Here is a 22,855-nt window from a genome sequence, read left to right as displayed (position 1 = left end):
ATATATATATATATATATGGATATTCTCGCAGCGACGAGGGTATATCTCCTGTCGAATCAGTATGCGTGAGAGTGATGTATCACTCATTGCAGAAAAGTAGTCATTGTGGTATGCTCTGAGAATCGATAGCAATGCCACAAGGACTAAAGAAAGCGCCAGCGATTTTCAGCAGAATGGTCACTGATGTACTTCGTCCATTAAGGAACTTTACATCGAGCTACTTTGACAACATGTTCGTTCATAGTAACACTTTGAGGAAGCAGAAGAATTCTGGAGTTCACTTGAGGCATCCTTATCCACTCCCTGTCTTCACTAATCTTATTAAAATCTTTACGTTTGCAAAAACAAAACTTTACATTACTCCTGGCCGCAAAAGATAGTCATTTCGGGCGCCTGACTTCCCTTCCTTCAGTGGTCTTCATAATCTTGTCGTCAGAGTGTGAGGAATTATCTCACGCCTGACTCTTAGAAACCAAATGAGAGAAACACCAGAACGAAAATGAGTTTATCCCATATTCGCACACAAATGGTGAGAAGGCAAGGTTTAACCTGCCCGAATCAATGAAGAGATGATCGTTCGCTTAGCGGATGGATAAGAGTGGCGATGCCTAAGTGCGTGCTGCGTATGACAGTCGAACGAGAAATAACAAAGTGAAGGTGAGTTCATCGCACTCGTCATTGATGACAAGTTCGATGTGATTCTAAGATTGCCTTGGATGGAAAGATATCGGCCTAGCATCGACTGAAAGGAGGGGAAGGTCATCGTCGGCAAGCAAGTCGACAAACACCTCGGTTGTGTGGTAGCAAGAAAGGTAATTTGGACGTATACATCTGTTGAAAATGAATACGCAGCACTCGCTAACAATCATCTCTATATTGAAGTAGGTAGGTTAAATCCTTGCAGTCTCACCACTTGTGTGCGGACAAAGATTGTTCGATTCATCAGTATCTACAAGAGCTCGTAAGGGCTCTGGGTAAAGGTCTTCCCTAATCATATGATTTCTCAAGTCTGGCTCTTGCTCTATACACTCACATCTGTTCATGGAATCTGCATGTGCATTGATCACATCGGGGATAGAGTTCTGCGCTATCACGACTATCACAAAGCTCTTCACTCGCTCAATAGGGAGACCCACCCCTGATAGTCATTCCCGTTTTTTCTGTTGCGAACGCTCGATTTGCCGACCATTAAGTGTTCGATTCGATTGCAGGTCATGCGCGGCTTGCTAGCTTGGCATGGATTCCTTAATTCCTCGCAATGTTACTGGGTTTACCGCAAAGCAAACACTTTTCCTCCTTGCGTGGCTGTTTGTTGGCAGTCGCAATGCAATGAGAAATGTTTCGATCCATTGTACGATGTCGCTTGTTCGTTTGTTCGACAAGAGACAGAGCCGCTAAAGTTGGCTTGCTTGATGCTAACTTCTTCTTCCGTCACACACTCCGTAACTTCGTCCAACGTATTCGGATATTTGTGGAGTAGCTGATTCCAAGTTAGACTATCATTGAACTCTGCCATGAATGCCATAACTTGCGTTGAGAACTTAATTGGCTAGTTGATAACATTTGAAACGAAGTATTACGCTCGTTGTGCTCACAACTATAGGCCTAATTTTCCTTGACGAAGCTTTGAAATCTCAGCGGCTCGAAAGCCTTCTTCACCTCTTGCTTGAAGTCGACCAGGTCAAAAAAGCGACTTGGTACAGCCAAACGTTTTGAAGCACTCGATACTTTTCTCGACCCGCAAGTATGGACATCGATAATTACACTTGCTGCCATGGGTCCACGAGCTGTTTCACGATAATCGCTGCATACGTTTCTATGAACCATTTGGCCAGTTTTTGTCACCTTACAGAGATATGTCAAGATTTAGGGGGTATTCTTGCTATCGCGACAGAAGCTGGTGCTGTCGGCAAAGACTGATGAACTCGTAGTGCATGAAGCTCGCAGTTGCATTCCTGCGTTCACCCGGTGACGCCGACTTTGGCCAGCTGTAAATAGCCGCGTCACCACTGTCTTCAAAGATACGCTCCATGCCTGCCCACTTGCGACGCGTCAGATGAGAGAAATATCCCCATTCTTCAATTCCACAGTCTCTTCAGGCATCGGACCCATCAATATTTCCATCCTTTCCATTGTTTCTCACAATCGGACAAGGGGTCTTGGAATGCCAGCGCACGCTACACAGGCGACCTATATAGACTCTTGATCTGGCCATTGGAATGACTACAAAGTGCTACCAGGCGTAAGAGGCTATTCGAGACAGCCCCTGACATGGTACGCATGTTTGTGCTTGAGATGAAGGAATGCGGTAAAATTGCAATTGAATTGAAAATAGATTATAATTAGTAAAGCTAAATGGATAACACCAGTAGTGCTCCTAGAGATTATAGGTACAAAGCCCGCACATGGAAAAGTAAAATCTTGGATACACTGAGGTTAAACCATGTGAAACTTGAAAATTTGAGCAGGAAGTCTGCGCGGAAAGTTCCTCGCAAAGTTACTGAATCGCGCCTTACACTTTAGATGGAGCACATCGGTCTCATCACCAATGTAGATTTTCGAGTAGTACGTTTTTGACCTATATTTTGTACTGATGAGTACATGTGAACACTACTCTGCACTGATTTGTACAGTCGTACTGCAATTTTTCCCCACAATGCACGTCAGAGATGATATGTGTACTAAAGAAATTTAGCTTCATGTAATGGATAGCTAGCTGTCTGATTGATTGTTTTCGAAACAACTATACACGGTTAGTTAGTCTAGGTCTATCCTTTTCCTCGCAGAGATGAGGATCTGGTGGCTCAAGGGCTGAATGATGTACTAAATCACTCGAAGTTGTTTAGCAGTCACAAAGAATGCGATATTTCAACACCTCCAAAGACGATTCAACTAGAGTTCAACAAATGCACGACTGGCTCCCACCGTAACGCTCAAGATATTAATACTTCAAATCTTTGCGGGGAAATCCTCCGCTGCGAGTGGAAAAGGCTATGACAGCCATGAGATCGTCCATGCTTCAAATGGGGCAAAAGCTCGTCCGCCTGAAATCACCACGATGTAAGGCCGCGTGCAAGAATGAGTACTTATTTCCAGCACATTCGCAGAGGGCATATTTTCTATGTGCAACGAGTTATATGTCGCAAGTGTTCGCACCGCATAAGCAAGAGTACCGCATTCATTCGAAGTATTTGCTCACCCGTCAAGAAAGGCGGATATTTGCGGACTATGTCCAGCTGACGTAAGCTCTGATTGCCACGACGGAGACACTTCCTCGTCCGGAGGCGGTAACAGTCAAATTTGGGTGTCCGAAAAGGCGCGGCTCAAACGAAATCCCAGTACCCACCCTGCTTGAAGATATGTATCTGCGACGATTTATCCTTGCCCGGTGTTGTCTTCTTGCTCCGAGTTATATAACTAGTGAAGCGCCCGCGTAGGGTCGTACATCAAATTTCTCGTGGGTGAATGTCAAGTCTCAGTAGGTGCAAGTCAGTCTGCTGGAGAAAAGCAAAGCTCATTTGTATCTCGTGAGGTCTAGCACTACTATTATTAGTTCTAAAATGACCAAATCTTCTTTAAAAAAAGGCTTGCAGCTTCAAAAAGGTCATTTGTAACATTAACGTCGCAGGGTTTGTGAAGCCGTCGCTAAATTGATAGATAAAAAGACGTCGTTGGCTACGATCAGCGCACGCCGGTCGAAAACGGTAAGCGTGTACACATACGTGTTGAAGATGCCAAGTACGGATCAAATATTTTGTGCGACTTGTGGCGGATATATATGTGACAGTGTCGAAAATGTTACGTATCACATACTGAAGCACCTATGATCGGAAGTGAAGGTTGAGGCACGAGTATGAATCTACGATAGCTTCACTACAGAACAAGATCTCGTCTAACAACGACATTTCTAAAGGCTTTGAGCTTAACTTAAGGGCAAAACAAACTGCCGTGATCTCTAAATGAAAACGACAATGGCGACCGTATTGGCAGAAAGCCACGGTCTAACGATGAAAGAGATAAAAGCGACTGTATATCGCAACGTCCAGAATGTATCTTATTTAGACGCTTTGGGTGCAAATCAAGCTGTCTTGCCTTGAGATAAGAATGACAATGGCGACCGTAACGGCAGAAAGCCGCGGTCGCACAACAAAATAGTCAATAGCGACCATATTCGCAAAACCAGAGTGTATATTATGGTGTCAGTAAAGAGTGACAGACCGATACACCTCCAGGAGTGTGCTCCTAATGAGATAATTTATTTGCAGCAGCAAGTTGGAGTCTTTTTTGTGCCAGAGCCAGTGTCAACCTTATAGGAAAAGCCAGATGTGCAGATATTGAAGAAGATAAGTCTTGTCACAATGTGACAAAGCCGTGGTATTAGCAATACTATGTAACTTGCCAGTTCGCGGAGCAGTCAAGCTGCACGGCTTAGTGACAATAAGAGTGACTCATTCGTGTGCGCAGTGATCAGAAAGGTCAAAAGGGGTAGCCAGCTCGTTAGCCATTACCTCCGGCATCAGCATTCGTCGAGCCTGACGAGTTTTTTTTATGAAAGGTGTTAGTGCTGCAGAACACTAGACGTTCAGCATGGTAGGTTGGCACCTGAGATAGACGAGCTCGTATTGAGAACATTTACAGGTCGTTGAGTGCGAAGAGCTATACATCCATCTACAAAAAGCATTAGCTATTTACTTCGTGGTGAAAAACGATCTTTTCATGTTGACAAGAGACCAATTACGCTCGTTGCCCCCGGACCGGGAAGTGTATATGAATTGACTTGATTTCATAGCCAGATACTGCGTCAAACGATATTGGCCCTTGCCGAGGGAAAACTGTGTCGTCATAGCTGTAATATTATGCAAAGACCGGAGCAGATTTACTAACAGAGAGTAAATTTTTAGATTTTGCGTCGACTTATGGTGTCAGAAAGACAAACGACAAGTAGCAAGTTGTATATGCATATAAAAAGCCAAATGCAGCCACTACTCCGGTGCAAAAGTCGATTCATAACTGTGCAACAGCATGGTCGGTTGCACCATATATTTTTGCTTGACGTAGTTGACTGCCTACGGGTATGTGACAGTGATAGCCCTCCAACTGCAGCAACTATTTCAAGCGAAATGATCTGGGATAGTCACATTATGCCCAGGGACCATTTCGCGCAACAGCAGATGTTTATCGCTTGAGACCCAGTCGTAGATCACATCGCGACCACGTGCAACCTTTTTTTGACGAATTACTCGTCCATATTTGTGCACAGCACGGGATGTCGGATGTGAGACTGTAGTAATCACTTGCAAGCAGTACTCAAGAGTATGAGCGTTAACAAGCTGCTCGTCAATATAAAAAGTGTTTAATTCTTGCCATCGAATACCATTTTTGTTCGAGATTCTTCATAGAGAAGTTTGGGACCCCGAAAAAACAAAGGTTATCACAGATCCGCAAGGCCTCTGTTCCATCGGAACTCAAGGAAGTGACTAGGTCAATTCATCTACTTACTGCTTATTGTGCTAATATGACAAGGCCTCTCACTATTTCCCTTAGACACTGTATCAGATGGAGCTGGGGCAAGTCGCCATTAAAGCTATAAATACTCTCAAGCGTACTCCAGTTTAGATTCTCTCATTTCGAGATCGGCTCACTTCTGTCGTCTGTACGGCTTCAACTGTTGCCATAAATTGTGATTTACTCCCAGCAGCTGCCGGTGATCATGAACGTGAGATCGCGTTCGAGTCCCAGCAGCCCAAAATAGCTGAAATTGACCACCTAGCCCAAACCAAGGAGCAACATTTTATAAGGTGCACCTTGTTAAAATCATTAGATCATGCTTGGCTATCAGTCATTGCTATTCATGTATTAATCATGCATCACTCCCCATGTTGACGTTTTGATCACGCCTCTAGCATAAAACGGTAAGATTTTTATCTTTCTCTGCAGAATATACTTTCCAAACGAGGTATAGCTGGGTCGACTTAATGTGGTGGCGAGAGCGCTTTCGCGTCACCTGACAATGAAATGTCGCGAATTACGATGATGATGTCGCAAACCAATGAAGCTAAACGTAAAATGTGCGGGTCAAACGCGACGTGTATTGTGCTTGTTGCTGAAAGCAATGTGAAGCAAAAAAGTTAAGAAAGAACGTTTAGCAATTAAATCCCGATTAATCAAGACGTGAGATTCATGTCGGCACCGCTATGCTCGTCCCAAGGCTCGCTGTATCACAGCAATGACATAGCGTATCGTGGGGACTCACGTTAAGGACCTTAAATCCAGAGTACTGTATGACCCCTTTGAGTGGCCACCATGAAATAGGATTTATAGAATGCTCAGTACGCGCTATGCCAGCACAACTAATTCTGTGTGCTCATGTGCGTGCATATATGCCGTGTAAGTGGTTACAACATCGCCGTATGCAGCTGCGCTAATGGCCAAACTGCCGGCTCTAGTAGACTGTTGGCACTGCATGGGTATAGACTTCATTTTTGGTATCTTAAAAGACGCATCCGGTGATACCAGCATTATGGTCTTTATGGATGCTTGAGCAAATTGGTTAATTTTTATGCTGTCAGCAATACCGTAACGGGTAAGGCGACAGCAAAGCGCTTCCTTAACGAAAGTTTGAACCAGCACGACTCGTCAGTGGCCAGAGTGTCGAATGAAGTACCTTGCTTTACAGCTAGCTTTCAGAAAACGCTGTTCCATGTGATGGGTACCAAATAGGACATGATTATACATAGACAGATGATCTGACGGAACGGTATGTCTGCGTGGTGGAAGAATCCTTTTCCGCTGAGAGGGCGTGGTATTGAGAAAAAAATTTCACTCACCAAATTTGTGCTATTTCACACTGTACATGCCTCTACAATTTATCCTGTTTGTTACACCATATTTATTTGACACGGCTCTGGCCCTGGCTCTGGTTTTCGCGGAAAGGGACTGACCATACATTTTATTTGCTGATACCGTTCTGCTCACAATGTGTAGCAGAGTCAAGAATATTATCTCGACGCACATAGCACTTCATCAACACGACGGTTTGTCCACGCAAGAGAATATCCCAACCACGCAGACGTACCGTAGTGTCAGACCATCTGTTCATGTATGATCATGTTTGATTTGGTGTCCAGCACATTTCCCTAGGACCTCACTGTAATGCAGGTATCTTGATCCGACGCTTTGGCCACTGGCAAGCAGTAGACATTCCACAACAACCACATTGTCGGTGTTATTGAAAGCGTCGTTTTAAAACCTGGCAGTCAAGTCTATACTAATACAATACCAACATTCTGCTAAAATTGGCTGACTGGCCAAAGGCGTCGACGCATGTAGCGAAAGTTTGACCTGTTGGAACGGTCTGCAAATGCGCACATGGACCACCGGTACATAGCCTGCACAAAGAAAGTGCCTTTTCTCGTCTGAGGTGGTTTATTCGAGCGCCTCGTACATTATTTTGTACTTCCGGTATACATCACTCGGTACCTTTACATGTCCAGCGTCGAGTTGCTTATCGATGTAATGTTTGGAACGAGGAAAAGCGACGCATGCAGCGGGGCTGCCGTAACTCTTTGCGTAGAGGAAGCTTACTAAGGTGGCCGACCTTATGTTCTATACTAGAACCAGTATGAGTGTATCGGATCGCAATCCGCTACCTCCAAGAGTATTCAAAGCCTTAATCAAGGCAAATGTGCTCTTCTGCTCAAAATTTCAACTAAATTCATCTTTTTTATTTGCGGCAAAGCCGCCTATATCTAAATCTCTAGGTCTTCCTGCTTAAAAATAGAAAAAATGTATATTATTAATGTCCTACTTAATAGTAAAAACTTATTAATATGCATTAAAAACTGGCAGTCATGCCACGTACTGGATTCTCGTTACAATGTAGCCACACCTTTGTATGGTCAAAACATCCTGTGTGACCCACCTCTTCATATCAGGGTATGTGTAACCCCGTTACAGCACAGGTGTGAGATCGCATGTTTTGCCTGAGAGGCATTCGAGTCCGAGACTACCTTTCCCTCAGAGGTTTCAACAGCGCAACAGACGAGCATCTGATGTATCGCATCATCAATGGGCAACTTCGCCGTCGTGACATGCGACATCTGATAGTGAGGACGGTGCAAAAGGTACTTACTATCTCATTTAGTCAATCCGGCTTATGACTTACCTTGAAGGTTTATTTGGCAAAAAGTATTCCTTTTTGCCATTCTCTATCGCTAGGAGCTGGCGATACGCAATTGCGACGACACTTTCATGCTCGTCGGTATATGCCAAGGGTAAAGCACGATCTATGGTAATGATTGAATTTACACAGACGAAATGAAATGGTTGGTCCGGATTTGAAAGAGCTTACGTAAGTAGATGTGTTTTCGGGGTCCACTCAATCTTTTTCTAGGATCTCAACGAGAAACATTATTTGCGGAGAGATCCTGCAAAGACGAAGAATATCGTGGATTTACAAGTGCCTCTGTTCGAAAGTAATATAAAAATAATCTTAAAAATTACATGCTTATTTAAACACTACTCCGTATGAGTTTAAGGTGAGTGACTTCAATTCACTCCACGTGTTCTGCACTTTACAGACAGACGTACAGTATTATTCATAGACTTGTGCATCGACATGGCGCAGTCTTAACAGCTGTGTCACCAGACGGTTATACGTCACTAGTCGGGTAAATAGTTCCTTCGACCCGCTCACAGTACTTACTGTAACAAGAAGAATATGTTGCCTTTCATAAGCCTGGTGGTATTCACAGAATCTTTGCTATGGCCCCGTCACGAAACGCTAGGATACAGTTTCCGTACTTGGCATCTTTAGTGCCTCTATAAGCCGTTTACGACATCAACAGTCGTGTATCGTGCGTAGTTGCATAACACTTCAGAACCTATTCGGACATTTTGCGCATTCGCGAAGCCCAAAAATTGGTGTTGACAGCCAACAACCCTGGTCTAAAATACCTGCCTTTCTTGAAGAAAGTATCATTCTTTAGGCTGAACTCTTTCGCTGCTCCCAATGTCCACGAGGTAGATTGGCTTTTCAAGGAGGTCAGTCTGTGTCAAGTAGGACTTGGCGCTCTCCCAGAATAATTATAGGAATTTCATATAGGTACTTATTATGGTTAACAATCCATTATAAGGCGTATAAAGGCGGTTGGTCAAGCAACTCAAAATACTCATTTTAGGTGCAACAAGACCAACAGCACAAATGACTTCGGTTTTAATATTTCATTGAAATTCAAAACGAGGGGGGGTAAGATACTACGTGGAAAATTGACCATTCGTACTCATCAGCCAAGAGATAAGTGTGCAAGCAAGGCGCAGGTGCTTTTGTACTACCACAGATAATCCATCGACAAAGGCTGTGGAGGTGCTTCGAAGCCTAAGATTTTTTTCTTTCTCTTTTATCTCTGTGTTCAATCATTGTGGCATGCCCGTAGATCTTTCATTTCTGGCACTCCGCCCGACCCTCACCGCTGGAAGATGTACACTGAACACTCACTACTTCTTCAAGAAACGGCTTATTGTCTCCGAGCAATCCGCCCTTGAACAGGAACACTTTATGAAAATAGTAACTGTAATGGCTTCCAAAACAGATCCTACCGCTATTGTGGTGATCAGAATTATTTACATAGCCTTTAAATTTCATTTCTCTAGACGAGTGGACAAGAATTTGAGGCATTTCGGTATGTCTGGTTAGGTGGCGCGAATACACCTGCGACAAATGGCATTTCAAATCTGCCAGAACTAAGAGTATATCTTTATGTGAGGTTTCACACGGTAGTGTTTGCTCTTGCGCACCGCCTTCTAGCTTGAAGACCGCAAGTGCGACGCGCTGTTACCCTATCTGATGCCTGGTCAGGTTCATAAACTCAACTCCCCCCAATTAAAAGGAGCAATTTTCCGTCCCTGCCCTAATAGAGCTGGATTTGTTAAATCAGCGGCCTAATCGTGGGGATCATCCGTTATAACGCTCTTGGATGTGTCACTACATCGTATTCTTATGGCTTATGCTCGCCTTCTGTGACCGATTACACTGCTAGTCTTGACGGCCAGATTCTTGACCCTTTCGCGACCAACATTAATCATGAGCTTACCAAACATGTCATTGTACACCGAGGATAGATTACCAGATATCTCATATTACGTCCTCCCCAAGGATCGGAGCCGACGGCATATAAAATGACTCAGTACTTAATACGTCTGCTATTTCAATAGAGTCATTTACTGGAATAAGTTTTGAAAATGATGCTCAATATGCACGTTGTAATATAATAGATAATATTAATTGCATGACGCGTGGCTAGCGGCCCACGTGTGCCATGGATGTCTCATATACGTTATCACAACGACTGCCCTGTGCATTCAGGGAATTAACGTTTCCACTTTCTTCATTTGCCCTAGCGTGGGAGCATCGACCTTTAATCCTTAAAGCCGATAGCAAAGGGGTCTTTTAAGACGTATGAGTTAAACAACCACAAATTGAGCGACTGTGAGTACCGGGCAGCTGCTCAGCACCCTAGCTATCTATCTCCTCCTCCTCAGCATCGCAGACAGTTTTTACCTTTGGCGCGCTCGCAGAGCTTCCACTTTCGGTTCCTCATCCAACTCTCGCGGCATGTAAAGTTTAGCTTCGCATTGAGTACGGCGCCTATCGCTTAATTAGAGAGGCAGGGTGATCGCGGAATGTCTCGGTGCCAGCCGCAGCCGTTTAAAGGTCCGATGACGATTTCAGCCGTTGGGAGGGTGTCAGACACTGTTGCGGCGATCGAGGCTCTAAACCCCAGACATTTTCCGTCAGTTTTCGCCTTCCGTGACGGATACACAAGAGCATCAAACGCACCCATTAGGGTGGTAGGCGGTTTAAACACCTGCAATATGATTTAATATATTTTTTTAGACGTTAGCACCCATACTCGCGTGCAACCTCCTAGCTTGGAGATCGTAGGTACGACGAGTTGTGGCTTCGCGTAGATCAACCAGAATTCATGCCGCATTAGACTCCCTCATCTAGAAGAATTCTTCTGTCTCAGCCCTCAAAAGCATGAACGCTCAACATCAGCAGCCTCGCAGTGGGAGCAATCTGTTCCACCATCAGCTTCCGGTTGAGACGCTACTGGGTGTGTCTAACCAGCATATTTCCGAAGTTAGAAAGTGCGCCTCCAGGAGAGCGATTGCCTCTCCTGGCCCTTTAACCGCCATTGTCTTTTCCATCGCGATCTAGGATAGACAAAAGCTTGATACGCTGGTCTATTTTCACGGGGACAGGTTCTCAAGCATTCACTTTTCGTCATCGCAGAGGATACGGTATTATCATGGTTCGGTCGTGAGATTGACCACAAGTGCTACCAAGCAAGTGTAATGGATTGCCGTGCATTTTGCACGAAAACTTTGATTGCCAGAGTCGGCGTTAGCAACCGCATGGATACTGGGTTGTGCGCTTCTACAAGGTAGATAATCGAGAGCCCGGAACACTTTCTGATATTTCAAGAGTACATAGACTTGGAGTTAATGTTGCAGACTAATACCTCGTATATGCGTTCTTACGATTTCTTGTAATGAAATTGGTCTTCTTTTCTGACACACCTATCGCTATCGGGGTTTTGTACGATTATTACGGTATTGTAATACCAAATATTTAAGGATTTAGCTCGCAATAGAATATACCGTAATTTTAGGTTCCATGACTACTGGTACAATGTGACGGTTCACCGAGAAGGATATATCAATTTTCATTAGCTTTTATTCTAGATCAAATTCTCCATCTCAAGCACTGCGCCTTTCGGATGGCCTTTGAACCTATTTTCTGTGAAAATTTGAACCCTACTAGTCAGAGCTTTCTCAGTGCAAGGCGCGTGAAGTCAAATGATGAGTACAATAGCAGATTTATTGCGATTCTAATAAATACGATAAAATCTTCATTTATAGCTTGCCATTTAAATGACAGTTGTACCGATCCCATTCTTTAGTTACAAGTCTACTTATGGTAGCAGTGCGTTTCTCGGCGTCAAAGGTGGCCCTGGTCACCGGGCTGCACGACTATGGCGATGTGACGGAGGAGCTATTGAATTGTGTCTATCAAGATCGAGAAGAGTTGCTGAAGAGAGATGCTAACCGACTGCAATTACGAATCGTGTCTAAAGACCAAGAGCTGGAGCTGCTCGTGCGAAAGAGTGGAGCGGCTGTGGCTTCGAAGCTTCGGGCAGCGCTGTGTTGGTCTAAAGAGAAGTCGTCCCCCGCGCGTGTAGCAGTAGCTCAACAGCTACTGACGGACATTAACAAGAGGCTAGCCGAGGCACAAAAGGCAGACAAACTTGCGAAGGCTGAGGTGCGCGAAGTGCGCAAGCTGCTGGTCGAAAAGATCAACACAAGTGTTGGCACACGCAACGAATTGCTGGCTCTGAGGGTAAGCTGCTCACTTTTCAGAGGTGGAATTACAAACTTATGATTTGCTGCAGGCTTACGAGCGACAAATCGGGTCCAAGGTGCGGCTTACGAACGAGCATTTCTATTTCCTGACTTTTCCTTTTCCGCCAAAGACAAATAGAACGTATGATGCAAATGAAGAGACTTGTATGGACTATGTTTTGCTGGCTGGTCAAGGGCAACGCTCAATGACAGTTAAACGGCCGTCCAGACGAGCCCATAGTTCCACCAAAGAAACTTTGACCAATAAAGAAGTCAATGAATTTTCTAAGGACGGCCTATTTTCTATATGTGGCATGGTAGACGGAGTGGCTGATGTGCTGACCATATCCTCCGAAGATGAGTGGGGGTTAACTCCTGTAGTTGTGGAGATCAAAAATCGCATGCGAGGATTTCGTTCGCCACTGCCGCTTTACGATCAGGTACAATTAGCGGTATATATGAAAATGCTCGGTGTTGAGCACGGCGACTTGGTGCAATGCATTTACGGCGCTAATCACCAGCCCTCCATTCAAGTATCGCGCGTGTCGCTGAATGTAGCACCGCTTCATCTTTCAGCGTCCTCAACACAGAAAGAGTTAGACTTGTGGGCAGAAGTGATTGTACCACGACTATATGCCTTTACAGCTACTGTGCAAAAGCTACGTGATAACGAATTGCTGCGACTCAGCTTTTTAAACGGTACCGGAGAAGAGCGACGCGCTTTATTGCGGGTAGAATGTTATTACTTATAGATATTGTTCAAATGATAGATAACAATTAGCTACTACTGCATACAACAATGAGGCCGCATCCTCTTTCTGAACTTGAGTGCTTCAAAGGCTTGATCTTCGGCCTCAATAGCATCTGCCATTGCAGTTCGAGCCTCTAGATCCGGCTGAGATTCGTTGCTTGTTTGAGGAATGACTGCGCGCACTACCTTATCGCAAAACGAAAGCTCGAACTCCGACACATGAATGTTGGCAGCAGCTGCAGAAATGCGGTACACAGTTTTCAAAACATTGTCACCACTTTTAGCCGACACTAAAAATCCATCCAGCAGTTCATGCTGTCGGATAAAAGCCTCGTGCTTCTCGCTCGATATGACACGGTGAGCAACGAGGTCTGTCTTGTTGCCTACAAGGTATAACTTTGCTATCCTGTCACCATTTTTGCGTGCTACTCTCAACCAGTCTTCAACGTCACTAAAAGACTGTGCATCCGTGACATCATAGCACAGCAAGACCACATGCGCATCAAAGAGATACTTATTCAGCATCTTACTGTTAGTTGTCTGACCGCCAATATCCCACACCTGGAGCAGAATTCGCTGATCACGCGGAAGTTGCAGCACTTTTTCGAAAAAGTCGAGTCCGACAGTCTGTTTGTACAAGCGAGCAAATCCGTCGTTCACGAATCGTGCGATGAGACTTGACTTGCCTGTGGATCCATTACCTAAAAGAACAAGTTTTATTGTCGGGTCCCTTCGCGTCTGCATCTCAAATGTATATCAGTTGGACAAAAACTAGAGTTGCAACAAAGAGATCATGAAACGGTTGTGCAGAGAGAAAACAACCTCGACAGAGGCACTGCATTTGCTATCTAAGAATAGTTTCACCACTTCCAAAGCTGCTGGTTGCATGTCAGGACTTGCTTCAAGCTCTGCTTCTTTTGATGGCAGTCGGAAGACGTGCCTTAGATCGCAGTCAACCAAATCATGCCAGTAATCTAGCAAGCATCAAGGCATGATTCACTGACAGCTCGATCAGTCCACTCAGTGCATTCCGTGAATGCAACAGCTAAGTGCTGATTGCCAAACATGTCCGCGAGCCACCTAACGTGCGTGTTCATCGGCTGCGTCACCGCTTCTTTAAAGTGTTCATTTTCAATCCGCTGCTTTGACTCCTCTGCGTCTGCTCACATTAAATAATGTGCTGACACTTGAGTCACACATCATCAGCTCTTGGCAGGAGTGCCTTGCGCAGTTGCATCCTTTGGGGCAAAGACTTTTTTTTTCTGCAAGTCGTCGATTTTTAATGAGATCAACATCAAATCATGTTGACGGCCACGGATTAGGATTTACGCACCCGTTCGAGTTTGTCGGTCGACTCCTTTTTACCACCTTTTTCGCCTTTACGACGTGATGGATGTCTAACATCGGTCCTACTAGGGCCCTCAGCCTTTTCGCCCCCATCTTTACCCTTTTTCGAGTTAATCCGTCCACGACCACCGGACTTCTTGCCGACTTTAGGGCCAAGCGTTTCTGATGTGGAATCCAACGAAATATTTTGAAGTGGCGTTACTCCCATCGCTTTGCCGGCAGGGGTAGCGGCGGCCGACTTTTTCTGCGTCATGATATGCACACTCCCCGGTTGGGCAGCCTCCTCAGTATAGGCTTCCTGCACATCCTCTCTTAACAAATTTTTTCCCCGTTGCTTGCGCGAAATGGAATCTTAAAAACAGATTCAAATGTTAAATTTCTCACTTGTGAAATAGAGCTCGCCACATTCAAATATAACACCTAAGATTGTTCCCGTCTCGCCAATTCTTTTTTTCTGACGATCCTTCGCAGACTTTGCCTTATCTTTTGGTCCTTTCTGCTTTGATCCCTGTCCGAATACACAAGTCACCATCCGCTCGCAGTACACCATCACGAATAAACTTACGTCAATCTTTTCCTTTTGCCGACGCCCACTTTTATCGAGTGATTTAGCACTTGATTTTCCCTGTAAATTCAAAGCGACTCAGCAAAATTGTACACAAATCACACCAACATTTCTAACGTACTTTTCCTTTGTCACGTATGTGGGCCTTCCGCTCGTTCATGTACTTGACTAAAGCCGCGACCGGCTTTTCCACTGTCTCGCCATCTACCATATCCATTAGCGTTTCAACACTTGGAAGTTTCTATTCCAATTCAACAAGTCAGCATCCTGCCATATGAAAGACGAACAGCGTCTAGACTTACGTCTTTTGGCTTGGCCAGATCCTCCAAAAACGCGATATATTCCGGATCACGGTCTAACATTCCATCTTTTGCATCCTTGCGCTGTTTTTCGCGTGGAATTTTTTGAAAAGGAGCAAACTCAACGTCCAGCGGTTGAAAACCCCCTTGATCCTTTAAATCTGGATAGAAAAATTGTCCGTGAAGCGAAGCAATAAGCTTGCGCGCGCTTTCCGGTTCGTGTTTCATATCTAAGTAAAGACGTGCAGGCGTTGATGGACGATTTTTGCTCCGCTTGAGGCCAGGAACAAAGCGCCAAATCAGCTCATCGCTTACACCATGCGCCTGCAGCAGCTCCCGCGCCTCCGATTCCGAAGCTGTTGGGGGAATGTTGCGAACCACCACTTTTTTTAAGACCGTTGTCACCGCACGCGTAGGCCTTGCAGATGTAGCGGATGAGGACGAGGCAGTAGACGAGGCTCCGCTCCCACGTCCCCCGCCACGCTTGTTGCTACTGTTTCCTCGCTCGCGTTTTTTAAGCTTTAAGGTTGAGCTTTCACTGATATGATTGTTAATAACACCGCTCTGGTCGCGTTCGCCTCCTCGTCCCCCGCGCCCGCGGCCTTTACCCAAGCCGCGGCGAGGCGGCGGAGTCATGGTGGCTGGAGTTTAAGTGCAGAATACGGGTTATAGTAGACAGATATACACTTTGAAAGGTTAATTGAGATAAAATTTGTGAGTGGTCGATAGTCCTACTAAAAAGTCGGACTTTAAGTTATATTTTGCCGCACCAAAATCGTTCAGATGTGAGTTTCGACACCACGTGCATTGCAATTGAAGCGTCGCATGAGTATATCATCTTGAGGGACTTTTATTGCGTCATTTGCACGTATCCTTCGCTGCATCGTTGTAAGACCGACGACATATGTTCTACATCGGCTCAGGTTCGAATGGGCGATCTCGTGATACGATCTCGGATGCCTAAGTTGATCCGGATGACAATAATGTCTGCTTTATAACTTGAGGAACTATGAGCGCCATTCGTTCGCGATGATTTTGCCTGTTTAATACAGCAAAAAGGAACGTCCAGGTTCTGATGCCATTATCGCATTCTAATAGCACTGCGTGTGTGAGCGGATCCGAACTAAGAAATGGAGTAATTTTGCAATGGAGATTGGCAACAGGCTGCACTCTGAGTCTGTGTCAGCGTACATTCCTTCCACTTGATGCGACATTGCATAACGTGCTATGTTCGCAAGACACTTGCTGAACAGCTTTTGCCACGTAAAGATACTGTGGGTATATATTGTCAAGGGGATAGAAATTGTCTCTGTTGATCAAGAAAATGTGGCCAATGTTGGGCGAATGAGCCTCCAGGTTTTCATCCAAGGGTGTGGAAACGCGAATGAAATCGATCGATGGCCTTTCAGGACTGGTGGAAAATGCGAAGAATGGCAATTTAGTCGAATTTGAGCCTGCTTCCGATTCCTCCACGATTTAAAAGGTAAATGCAACCCATCAAGATAAGCAGCTGTTTTTAATTTGAAGGACACGAAAGGAAGCCTGCGATCGGCAATGAATCTAGCGCGAGCGAAAGTTGAAGGGTCCGTTTGGATGTTCATGTGAGCGCATTTGTGTAAAGCTGGTTACCTCGAAATGGAACATATTGCCAATGGAAGATGTAAAATTGAGATTTCTATCATTTTGGAAGCGACATCCTCTTAGCTAATCGATTTGCACATTAATCAGGACTTTGTGGGTGTGCCCAGGTTGAACTCTTCAAGCCTTCGCATCATGGGTACCGCCCCGCCTTCGCTCTCGAAGCTTGTGTTTGTAATCTCTATGCGCTCGCGCATCTTTTCCAATGTCTCCTTCAGCATATCCCCAAACTCTTGCGCCATCTCCTCCATTTTGACTTTGAGTTCCTGAATCTCAATATTCTTAGCAGCGATTAAACGGTTCGACTCGTGCTTCATTTCTTGAAAGTTGACGCGAGCTAACTCTGCACCATTTGTTAGATATTAATGTAAAGCGCTTGTCACCTGTCACATGTCATATGGCTTACCCAATTGGTCTCGCAGCTCCGTGTTAGCATTTTCCAGAGTATTAACCCGGTTCAGCAGTTCCTCCTGCATACTTTTATACTGGCGTGTCATGTCCTGGGTAATACCAAACGTGTCCTTACGTTCGTTCTCGAAACTTTTTTGCAATTCTGTCACTTGGTCTTGCAACTCTCGCTTTGACTCAAGCGTCTTTACAGTAATCTCTTGCCTTTCCGCGAGCTGCATCTGCAGTGATCGATTTGCTGATTGAAATAATCGCGCCTTCTCCTCGGCAGAAAGCACTCCTCCATTCTCTGCACCGACGTCTGAAAAATTGTCTGAGCAATATATCCTGTTTGCGAAGCGCGAGAAAGATTACCTTTTTTTTCCTTTGCCTTCTTTCCTTTGATCTGTCGCTTGGGCCCCATTGCAATGACCAAGACGAAACCACTTTGGAAACATTTGAAGGCTAAAATACTAAATACGAAACCAATTGGTTTATTGTCGACACACTAGTAGTAACTCATATATAGTTTACAATCCAGAAAGTTGTACGAAGGCTGCTTCTCAGGATGAATCTTGCCTGGACTTGACTTGTCGCTTTGGTTTGCCTAATTCACACTGATTCACTTGCTTTGCAAATCGAAGAGAACACAAACTTTCGCTTGCCGATTCAAGTGTTGGCGACAGGTTGACCATCATTAATGTTTTGCCATCGCCTGATAAGCTGCTTTGGAGTAAGTAGGTCAACTTTGAGTTTCGAAAAGGGATCTATTCAGGCAGGTCAAAGAAACGGGTTTAGTATGCCTCTTGATTAAGTTTCATCATGCAATAGTTGCGGGTACTAACATGAGAAGCCTTGTTTCCAATGGCGGTGAAGACATCAGCGAGACAGCTTAAACTCTTGTTGATAGCTTGTGTCTCTCTTAAGCGGTCGCCGGAGACATTGGACCGGGAAGCACGCTCACTACCCGCCAGATCGACGAGGTTCAACTGACCATTTAATACAATTCCATCCTTGTCCTTCATCCCTTTCAAATGCAGCGAGAAAACGCTATGAGAACGAGAGGATTTTGCATTCATGTCTGTGCACGCCACGCTTCGCGCTCTACTCGCTCGCTCCATGAGATTCTCAACTTGTTCCATGGAATTGATGTGGACCATTGACAATCCTGGAACACACACGCCTCCACTCGTATCTTTCTTTATGGTTAGTTTTTCATCGCCAGTATGTTTGGTGGCAAGTAGATCTCTTAATGTTTCGTTGTAGATTTCTAAAAATGAAACTTTCGTCACATAGCTCCATCCCTGATTTTTTAAAGCTTCACATTCTTGTAAAATCATCTCAATAGCCCTGGGAATTATTCCACGCATCTGGCCATTGCCACTTCCTTGCATCTAAATATATCAATTTTGCACGTAAGCTCACTAATGTTAAGTTGCTGAATAATGAGCATATTCAGCAATTTAACAGCTTACCGTGTGTGTTTTACCTGATCCAGTCTGGCCGTAGGAAAATAGGCAAACGTGATACCCATCCAGAGAAGACTGGACGAATTCAGATACCTGCTCAAAAACGACATCTTGGCCAGCGGAAGGTGCAAATACTTTGTCAAACTTGAAGGCAAAGGAATCCGGCTCTGACGAATTTTTCCCAGGACGTACTAACTTCAAGCTTTCACCATCAAAATCGCATGAAATAACGGGTGATGTTTTGTTAGGATCGCAATGATCTGACGGTAAGAACGGTCGTGTCCTAGCAAACACACGAACGTTTCCACGCAGTTCCTGTAACGCAGAAAAAATATAATCACAGCAATATGATGTCAAGATGACAGAACGAACCTGAATGGTATTGTGCATCAGCCTCCTCTGTTTCTCTCCCTGCTTGACTTTTTCTTGAAGCTCCAATATCATTTCGTCTTTCTGAGCAATCGACTGAGTACCCTGATTAGTCAGCTCGATGAGACGTCGTCGAAGAATGTCAGCCTCACGTTTCACTTTGCACAATTCTTCAATGTCGCCATCACGAACCGATGAAGCTCGTCTTCGTAAAGTGTTCACTTCACTTTCAAGACTGACTTTCTCCTCCTGCAAATTGTCGATCTGGCCCATATACTTCTGCCGTTCGTGCTGAAACCTTTTTTCTAAGCTATTGATCTGGTCATTGTATTGCTCTTTTGAGACAACATTGACAGACCTTAGTCGTTCCATCTCTGCTTTCACTGCTTCCATCTGAGCATTTACAGCTATATGCTCGGTTCGTAGTTCGCGTACTTGATCCTCGAGCATTTGACGAACGCCTCCCTCTACTCCAACTTTTTGCAACTTCTCTTGCAACTCAATTTCGAGATTTTTTATTCGCGAGCGAAGTCCCTCCTCGCTTTTCTCAGCCTCTATTCGAGCATTTAATTCTACCTGTTGATTTGCAAACAATACATAAATACCAATGAACTCGATCTCTATTTCACGCATACAGTAACATACCTCAGCCTGTCTTTGGAGGTCACGCATTGTCGTTGCGCTTGACGACTCCCGCAGCTCAAGCGTTCGAATTGTATTTTGAAGTCGCTCTACTTTATCAGCCAATTCCTTTTTGTCAGCTTCAACCCTGGTGCTAACGGATGCGTTAAATTTCTGGATTTCGGTCAAACTTTTAACTAAATTGGACACTTCAACTTCTTTGTGCTGAAGCTTTTCTTTCAATTCTGCCGCATCACTCACCGCACTGCTCATACGAGACTCAAGAGCCTGGTTTTTAGCCTCGAGAGTGCATTTTTCCATCTCGGATCTTGTACGCCGTTCACGCTCGTCGTTAAGACTGTTTGCCGCATCAATTGCCCTATCCTTGTATTTGTCCAACACTTTGATAACTGAAGCAAGCTCATCACGGTTCTTGCTGACTTCTTCCTGCAAATTATCCAGCTCTATTTGCTTGTCCTTGATTGCTTCAAGACCTTTTTGCCTAAAAATACTTTCCAGCTCTAGTCTTTCATTTTCAAATCGCTGCTTCTCGTTCTGTAAGAGTGTTTGATGGGCCTTCAAGTCAATTTTTAGCTGCTCGTTCTCTTTTTGAGTCTCTTTGAGCTTAATCTCAAGTTTTGCAGAGTTGTCTCGAAAAAATGTGTTAGTGCGGCGGATTTCCTGCTCTGACGCCTGAATTTGCATGATATTTTTTTGCATCATCTCACATTTTTCTCGTAGTATCTTCGCCTCACCCTCCGTTTGCCTTTGGTTCCTTGCTGCCAGCTGCAGTGATACCAACCTTTGCTCCAGAATTGCCTTCTGCCCAGCCAATTTGTCGTCCATCGCTGCGGATTGGGTGCTGAAGCTCTGAATCTTGTAGTCATTGCAGCAGCAAAATCAGTTTTAGGTGAGAACCACTGCTACTCGCCCATTTTCTTTCTCTATTGGATTACCTTGGTGACGACATCGCGCACACTAGTCTTGAGCTGTTTAATGTAATTGACCTGTTCTTCCTTTCGTGCTTTGACCGCGAATTTGTTTGCTTTTGGTCGAAAGGCCAGCAGCTGCTCGAGCGTCGATACTATTTCCTGATCGAAGCTCTCCTTGAAAGTTTTAAGTATGTGCACTTCAAAATCTATAGGTGCTATGCTCTGTGTCGTATCCACATCCGCGCTGTTCTGAACTATCTTATTACCACGTACTGTGTTCTGATCATTACCAAGCAATGGCTCGGTCTTGATGGTCGCTATGGCGGTAGCAGGCATCGATAGCTGCGAGATCGACGGTCCCTTGAAGCCAAAGCGGCGAGCATTAGACGGTGGTGCGATTAATGTTGCAGTCCTTGGTCCCTTGGCAGGTGGTGGGCACTCCGAAGGTGCATATGAAAGGCCCAAGACATTACTAGTGCTTGTAGGCAGCTCGCTTCCCTTCCTGCGCTTTGTGCCCATATCGCTAATCAGTTTTCAAAATTTGAATAAAGACTCGAACATTCATTTTTTCATTATCTAATAAGCAATTCCTAAATTTTAGAACAGATCCCAGCGCCAGACCGTCGCGTCGTCTGAGCAAGTGATAATCGTCCGTCCAGTCTTGCTAAAACACACTTGACGCACCGTGCTTTTGCAGCTATTATGAGTGAGCTTGCATACCGCCCGCTCCTGCTCAGCGTCCAGGTCAAAAACGCTCACAACTCCTTTCTTGTTGCCCACAGCCATCACCTCAAGCAGCGAGTCAAGTCCAAATTTCATAAACCACAAGTCTGCGTCCTTGTAGTGATACTCGCGCAGTACAGTAACAGCGTCCTTACCTCGCGACGGGTTTGGCTTCCAAAAAATTACTTTATTGCCGGTGGATTTGGACAAAATCAAGTCGCCCACCATACGCACGCAGTCGACGTAGTCCGCATGCACCTTACTGGTACAAAAAGCTGGAAATTGAATAAATTTGGTGTCAAATGGACGATCCTTTGGTCGAGGCTCCGTGTATGACTTCTTGATTGCTGTCTGGACGACTTCATCCTCCAAATCCCAAATTTTGACAGTATTGTCCATGCCAGACGATACAAAGCATGAGCCTTTCAGGTGAATATCTAGACTTAATACGTCGTCACGATGACCCACATGACCAGCAAAAATTGCGACACAAACACCCGTAAGTGAGTTCCACAAACGAATTGATTCGTCCTTGCTAGCCGAAAATAGCAAGCTTGGGTCTACTGGATGAAACTTGAGCTCGTTCACTGAATTGCCGTGTCCAGACAACACTATCAGCACCGACTGCGTAATGCAATTAATCACTTTGATATGTCCGCGGTTTCCCGCAGCTGCCAGCAGCGGCGATCCTGTGAGCACGTCCACTGTCCACGCTGCCGTAAAGTACTGCTCCTCCTGATCACCGTCGCAATACACCTGAATCACATCTAGTCCACCATTATCCAGACATTCGTATACTGTTAACTGTGCAGAATCGCAGAATCAAAACATGAAACCGTGTCAAACAGAAAGGCGACTGTTGTTTCAGCATCACATCGTACTCGGTTGCCGCCAGCCACCGCAAACATGCGCTCATAGATAGGTAGAACATCGCAAAATGTTACACAGTATAGAGCATTCCCATGGTCTTCTCGGGCATAGGCTACATCGTTACACAATGACAGGACGTCATTTTACCGGTGAAATAAAAGATCAAACCAACGTACATGAGAATTTGTAGCCTTTCTTGCGGAGAAGCGGAAGAAGTGATATCGGTGTGATGTCATCTTCAACTCCATCATTTGACATTGCCGGCTTTGTCGGCGTAGGGGGGGTCACTACAGTGTGCTGTATTTGCTCTGTCATTTGTATTGATGACAGTAATCTACTACAGTAAAACCTGTCTAAATTAAACATGTTGGGACTGGGGGTAGTGATTAATTTAGAGAGGGTTTTAAATAAGGGAGGGTAGCATAATCTTACCCAGGCTGGGTATATTCAAACAACACCATTCCCAAAGAGCCCCTACACG

At 44.9% G+C, this 22,855-nt stretch overlaps 7 protein-coding genes across 7 annotated transcripts; 2 read left to right on the top strand and 5 right to left on the bottom strand.

Moving 5' to 3' along the window:
* Positions 1-3,972: 3,972 nt before the first annotated feature.
* On the top strand, positions 3,973-4,314 carry PHALS_07765 (uncharacterized protein; the record flags this gene model as incomplete). Its single annotated transcript, XM_024721291.1, has 2 exons — positions 3,973-4,029; positions 4,105-4,314. The coding sequence occupies 2 exons, from the start codon at positions 3,973-3,975 to the stop codon at positions 4,312-4,314; spliced, it is 267 nt and encodes an 88-aa protein (XP_024586404.1).
* A 7,664-nt stretch (positions 4,315-11,978) lies between these two features.
* On the top strand, positions 11,979-13,155 carry PHALS_07764 (uncharacterized protein; the record flags this gene model as incomplete). Its single annotated transcript, XM_024721289.1, has 2 exons — positions 11,979-12,401; positions 12,454-13,155. 2 exons carry the CDS (start codon positions 11,979-11,981, stop codon positions 13,153-13,155), a joined length of 1,125 nt encoding a protein of 374 aa, XP_024586403.1.
* Positions 13,156-13,180: 25 nt separating this feature from the next.
* Positions 13,181-13,898, bottom strand: PHALS_07763 (ras-related protein rab-28-like; the record flags this gene model as incomplete). Its single annotated transcript, XM_024721288.1, has 2 exons — positions 13,181-13,190; positions 13,228-13,898. 2 exons carry the CDS (start codon positions 13,896-13,898, stop codon positions 13,181-13,183), a joined length of 681 nt encoding a protein of 226 aa, XP_024586402.1.
* A 458-nt stretch (positions 13,899-14,356) lies between these two features.
* On the bottom strand, positions 14,357-16,001 carry PHALS_07762 (Nonsense-mediated decay protein Upf3; the record flags this gene model as incomplete). The annotated part of the gene is made up of 6 exons (XM_024721287.1): positions 14,357-14,416; positions 14,488-14,852; positions 14,922-15,009; positions 15,067-15,126; positions 15,188-15,307; positions 15,369-16,001. The coding sequence occupies 6 exons, from the start codon at positions 15,999-16,001 to the stop codon at positions 14,357-14,359; spliced, it is 1,326 nt and encodes a 441-aa protein (XP_024586401.1).
* Positions 16,002-17,089: 1,088 nt separating this feature from the next.
* On the bottom strand, positions 17,090-17,814 carry PHALS_07761 (hypothetical protein F443_15164; the record flags this gene model as incomplete). The annotated part of the gene is made up of 3 exons (XM_024721286.1): positions 17,090-17,346; positions 17,410-17,700; positions 17,766-17,814. The coding sequence occupies 3 exons, from the start codon at positions 17,812-17,814 to the stop codon at positions 17,090-17,092; spliced, it is 597 nt and encodes a 198-aa protein (XP_024586400.1).
* A 139-nt stretch (positions 17,815-17,953) lies between these two features.
* On the bottom strand, positions 17,954-21,300 carry PHALS_07760 (kinesin-like protein; the record flags this gene model as incomplete). Its single annotated transcript, XM_024721285.1, has 5 exons — positions 17,954-18,157; positions 18,236-18,784; positions 18,866-19,804; positions 19,874-20,725; positions 20,806-21,300. 5 exons carry the CDS (start codon positions 21,298-21,300, stop codon positions 17,954-17,956), a joined length of 3,039 nt encoding a protein of 1,012 aa, XP_024586399.1.
* Positions 21,301-21,378: 78 nt separating this feature from the next.
* On the bottom strand, positions 21,379-22,689 carry PHALS_07759 (dna topoisomerase; the record flags this gene model as incomplete). Its single annotated transcript, XM_024721284.1, has 3 exons — positions 21,379-22,308; positions 22,386-22,486; positions 22,551-22,689. The coding sequence occupies 3 exons, from the start codon at positions 22,687-22,689 to the stop codon at positions 21,379-21,381; spliced, it is 1,170 nt and encodes a 389-aa protein (XP_024586398.1).
* Positions 22,690-22,855: the final 166 nt, after the last annotated feature.

This window comes from Plasmopara halstedii (assembly GCF_900000015.1).
Source record: "Plasmopara halstedii genome assembly, contig: Scaffold_3120, whole genome shotgun sequence".
NCBI lineage: Eukaryota > Oomycota > Peronosporomycetes > Peronosporales > Peronosporaceae > Plasmopara > Plasmopara halstedii.
This window is presented reverse-complemented; position numbering and strand designations above follow the sequence as displayed.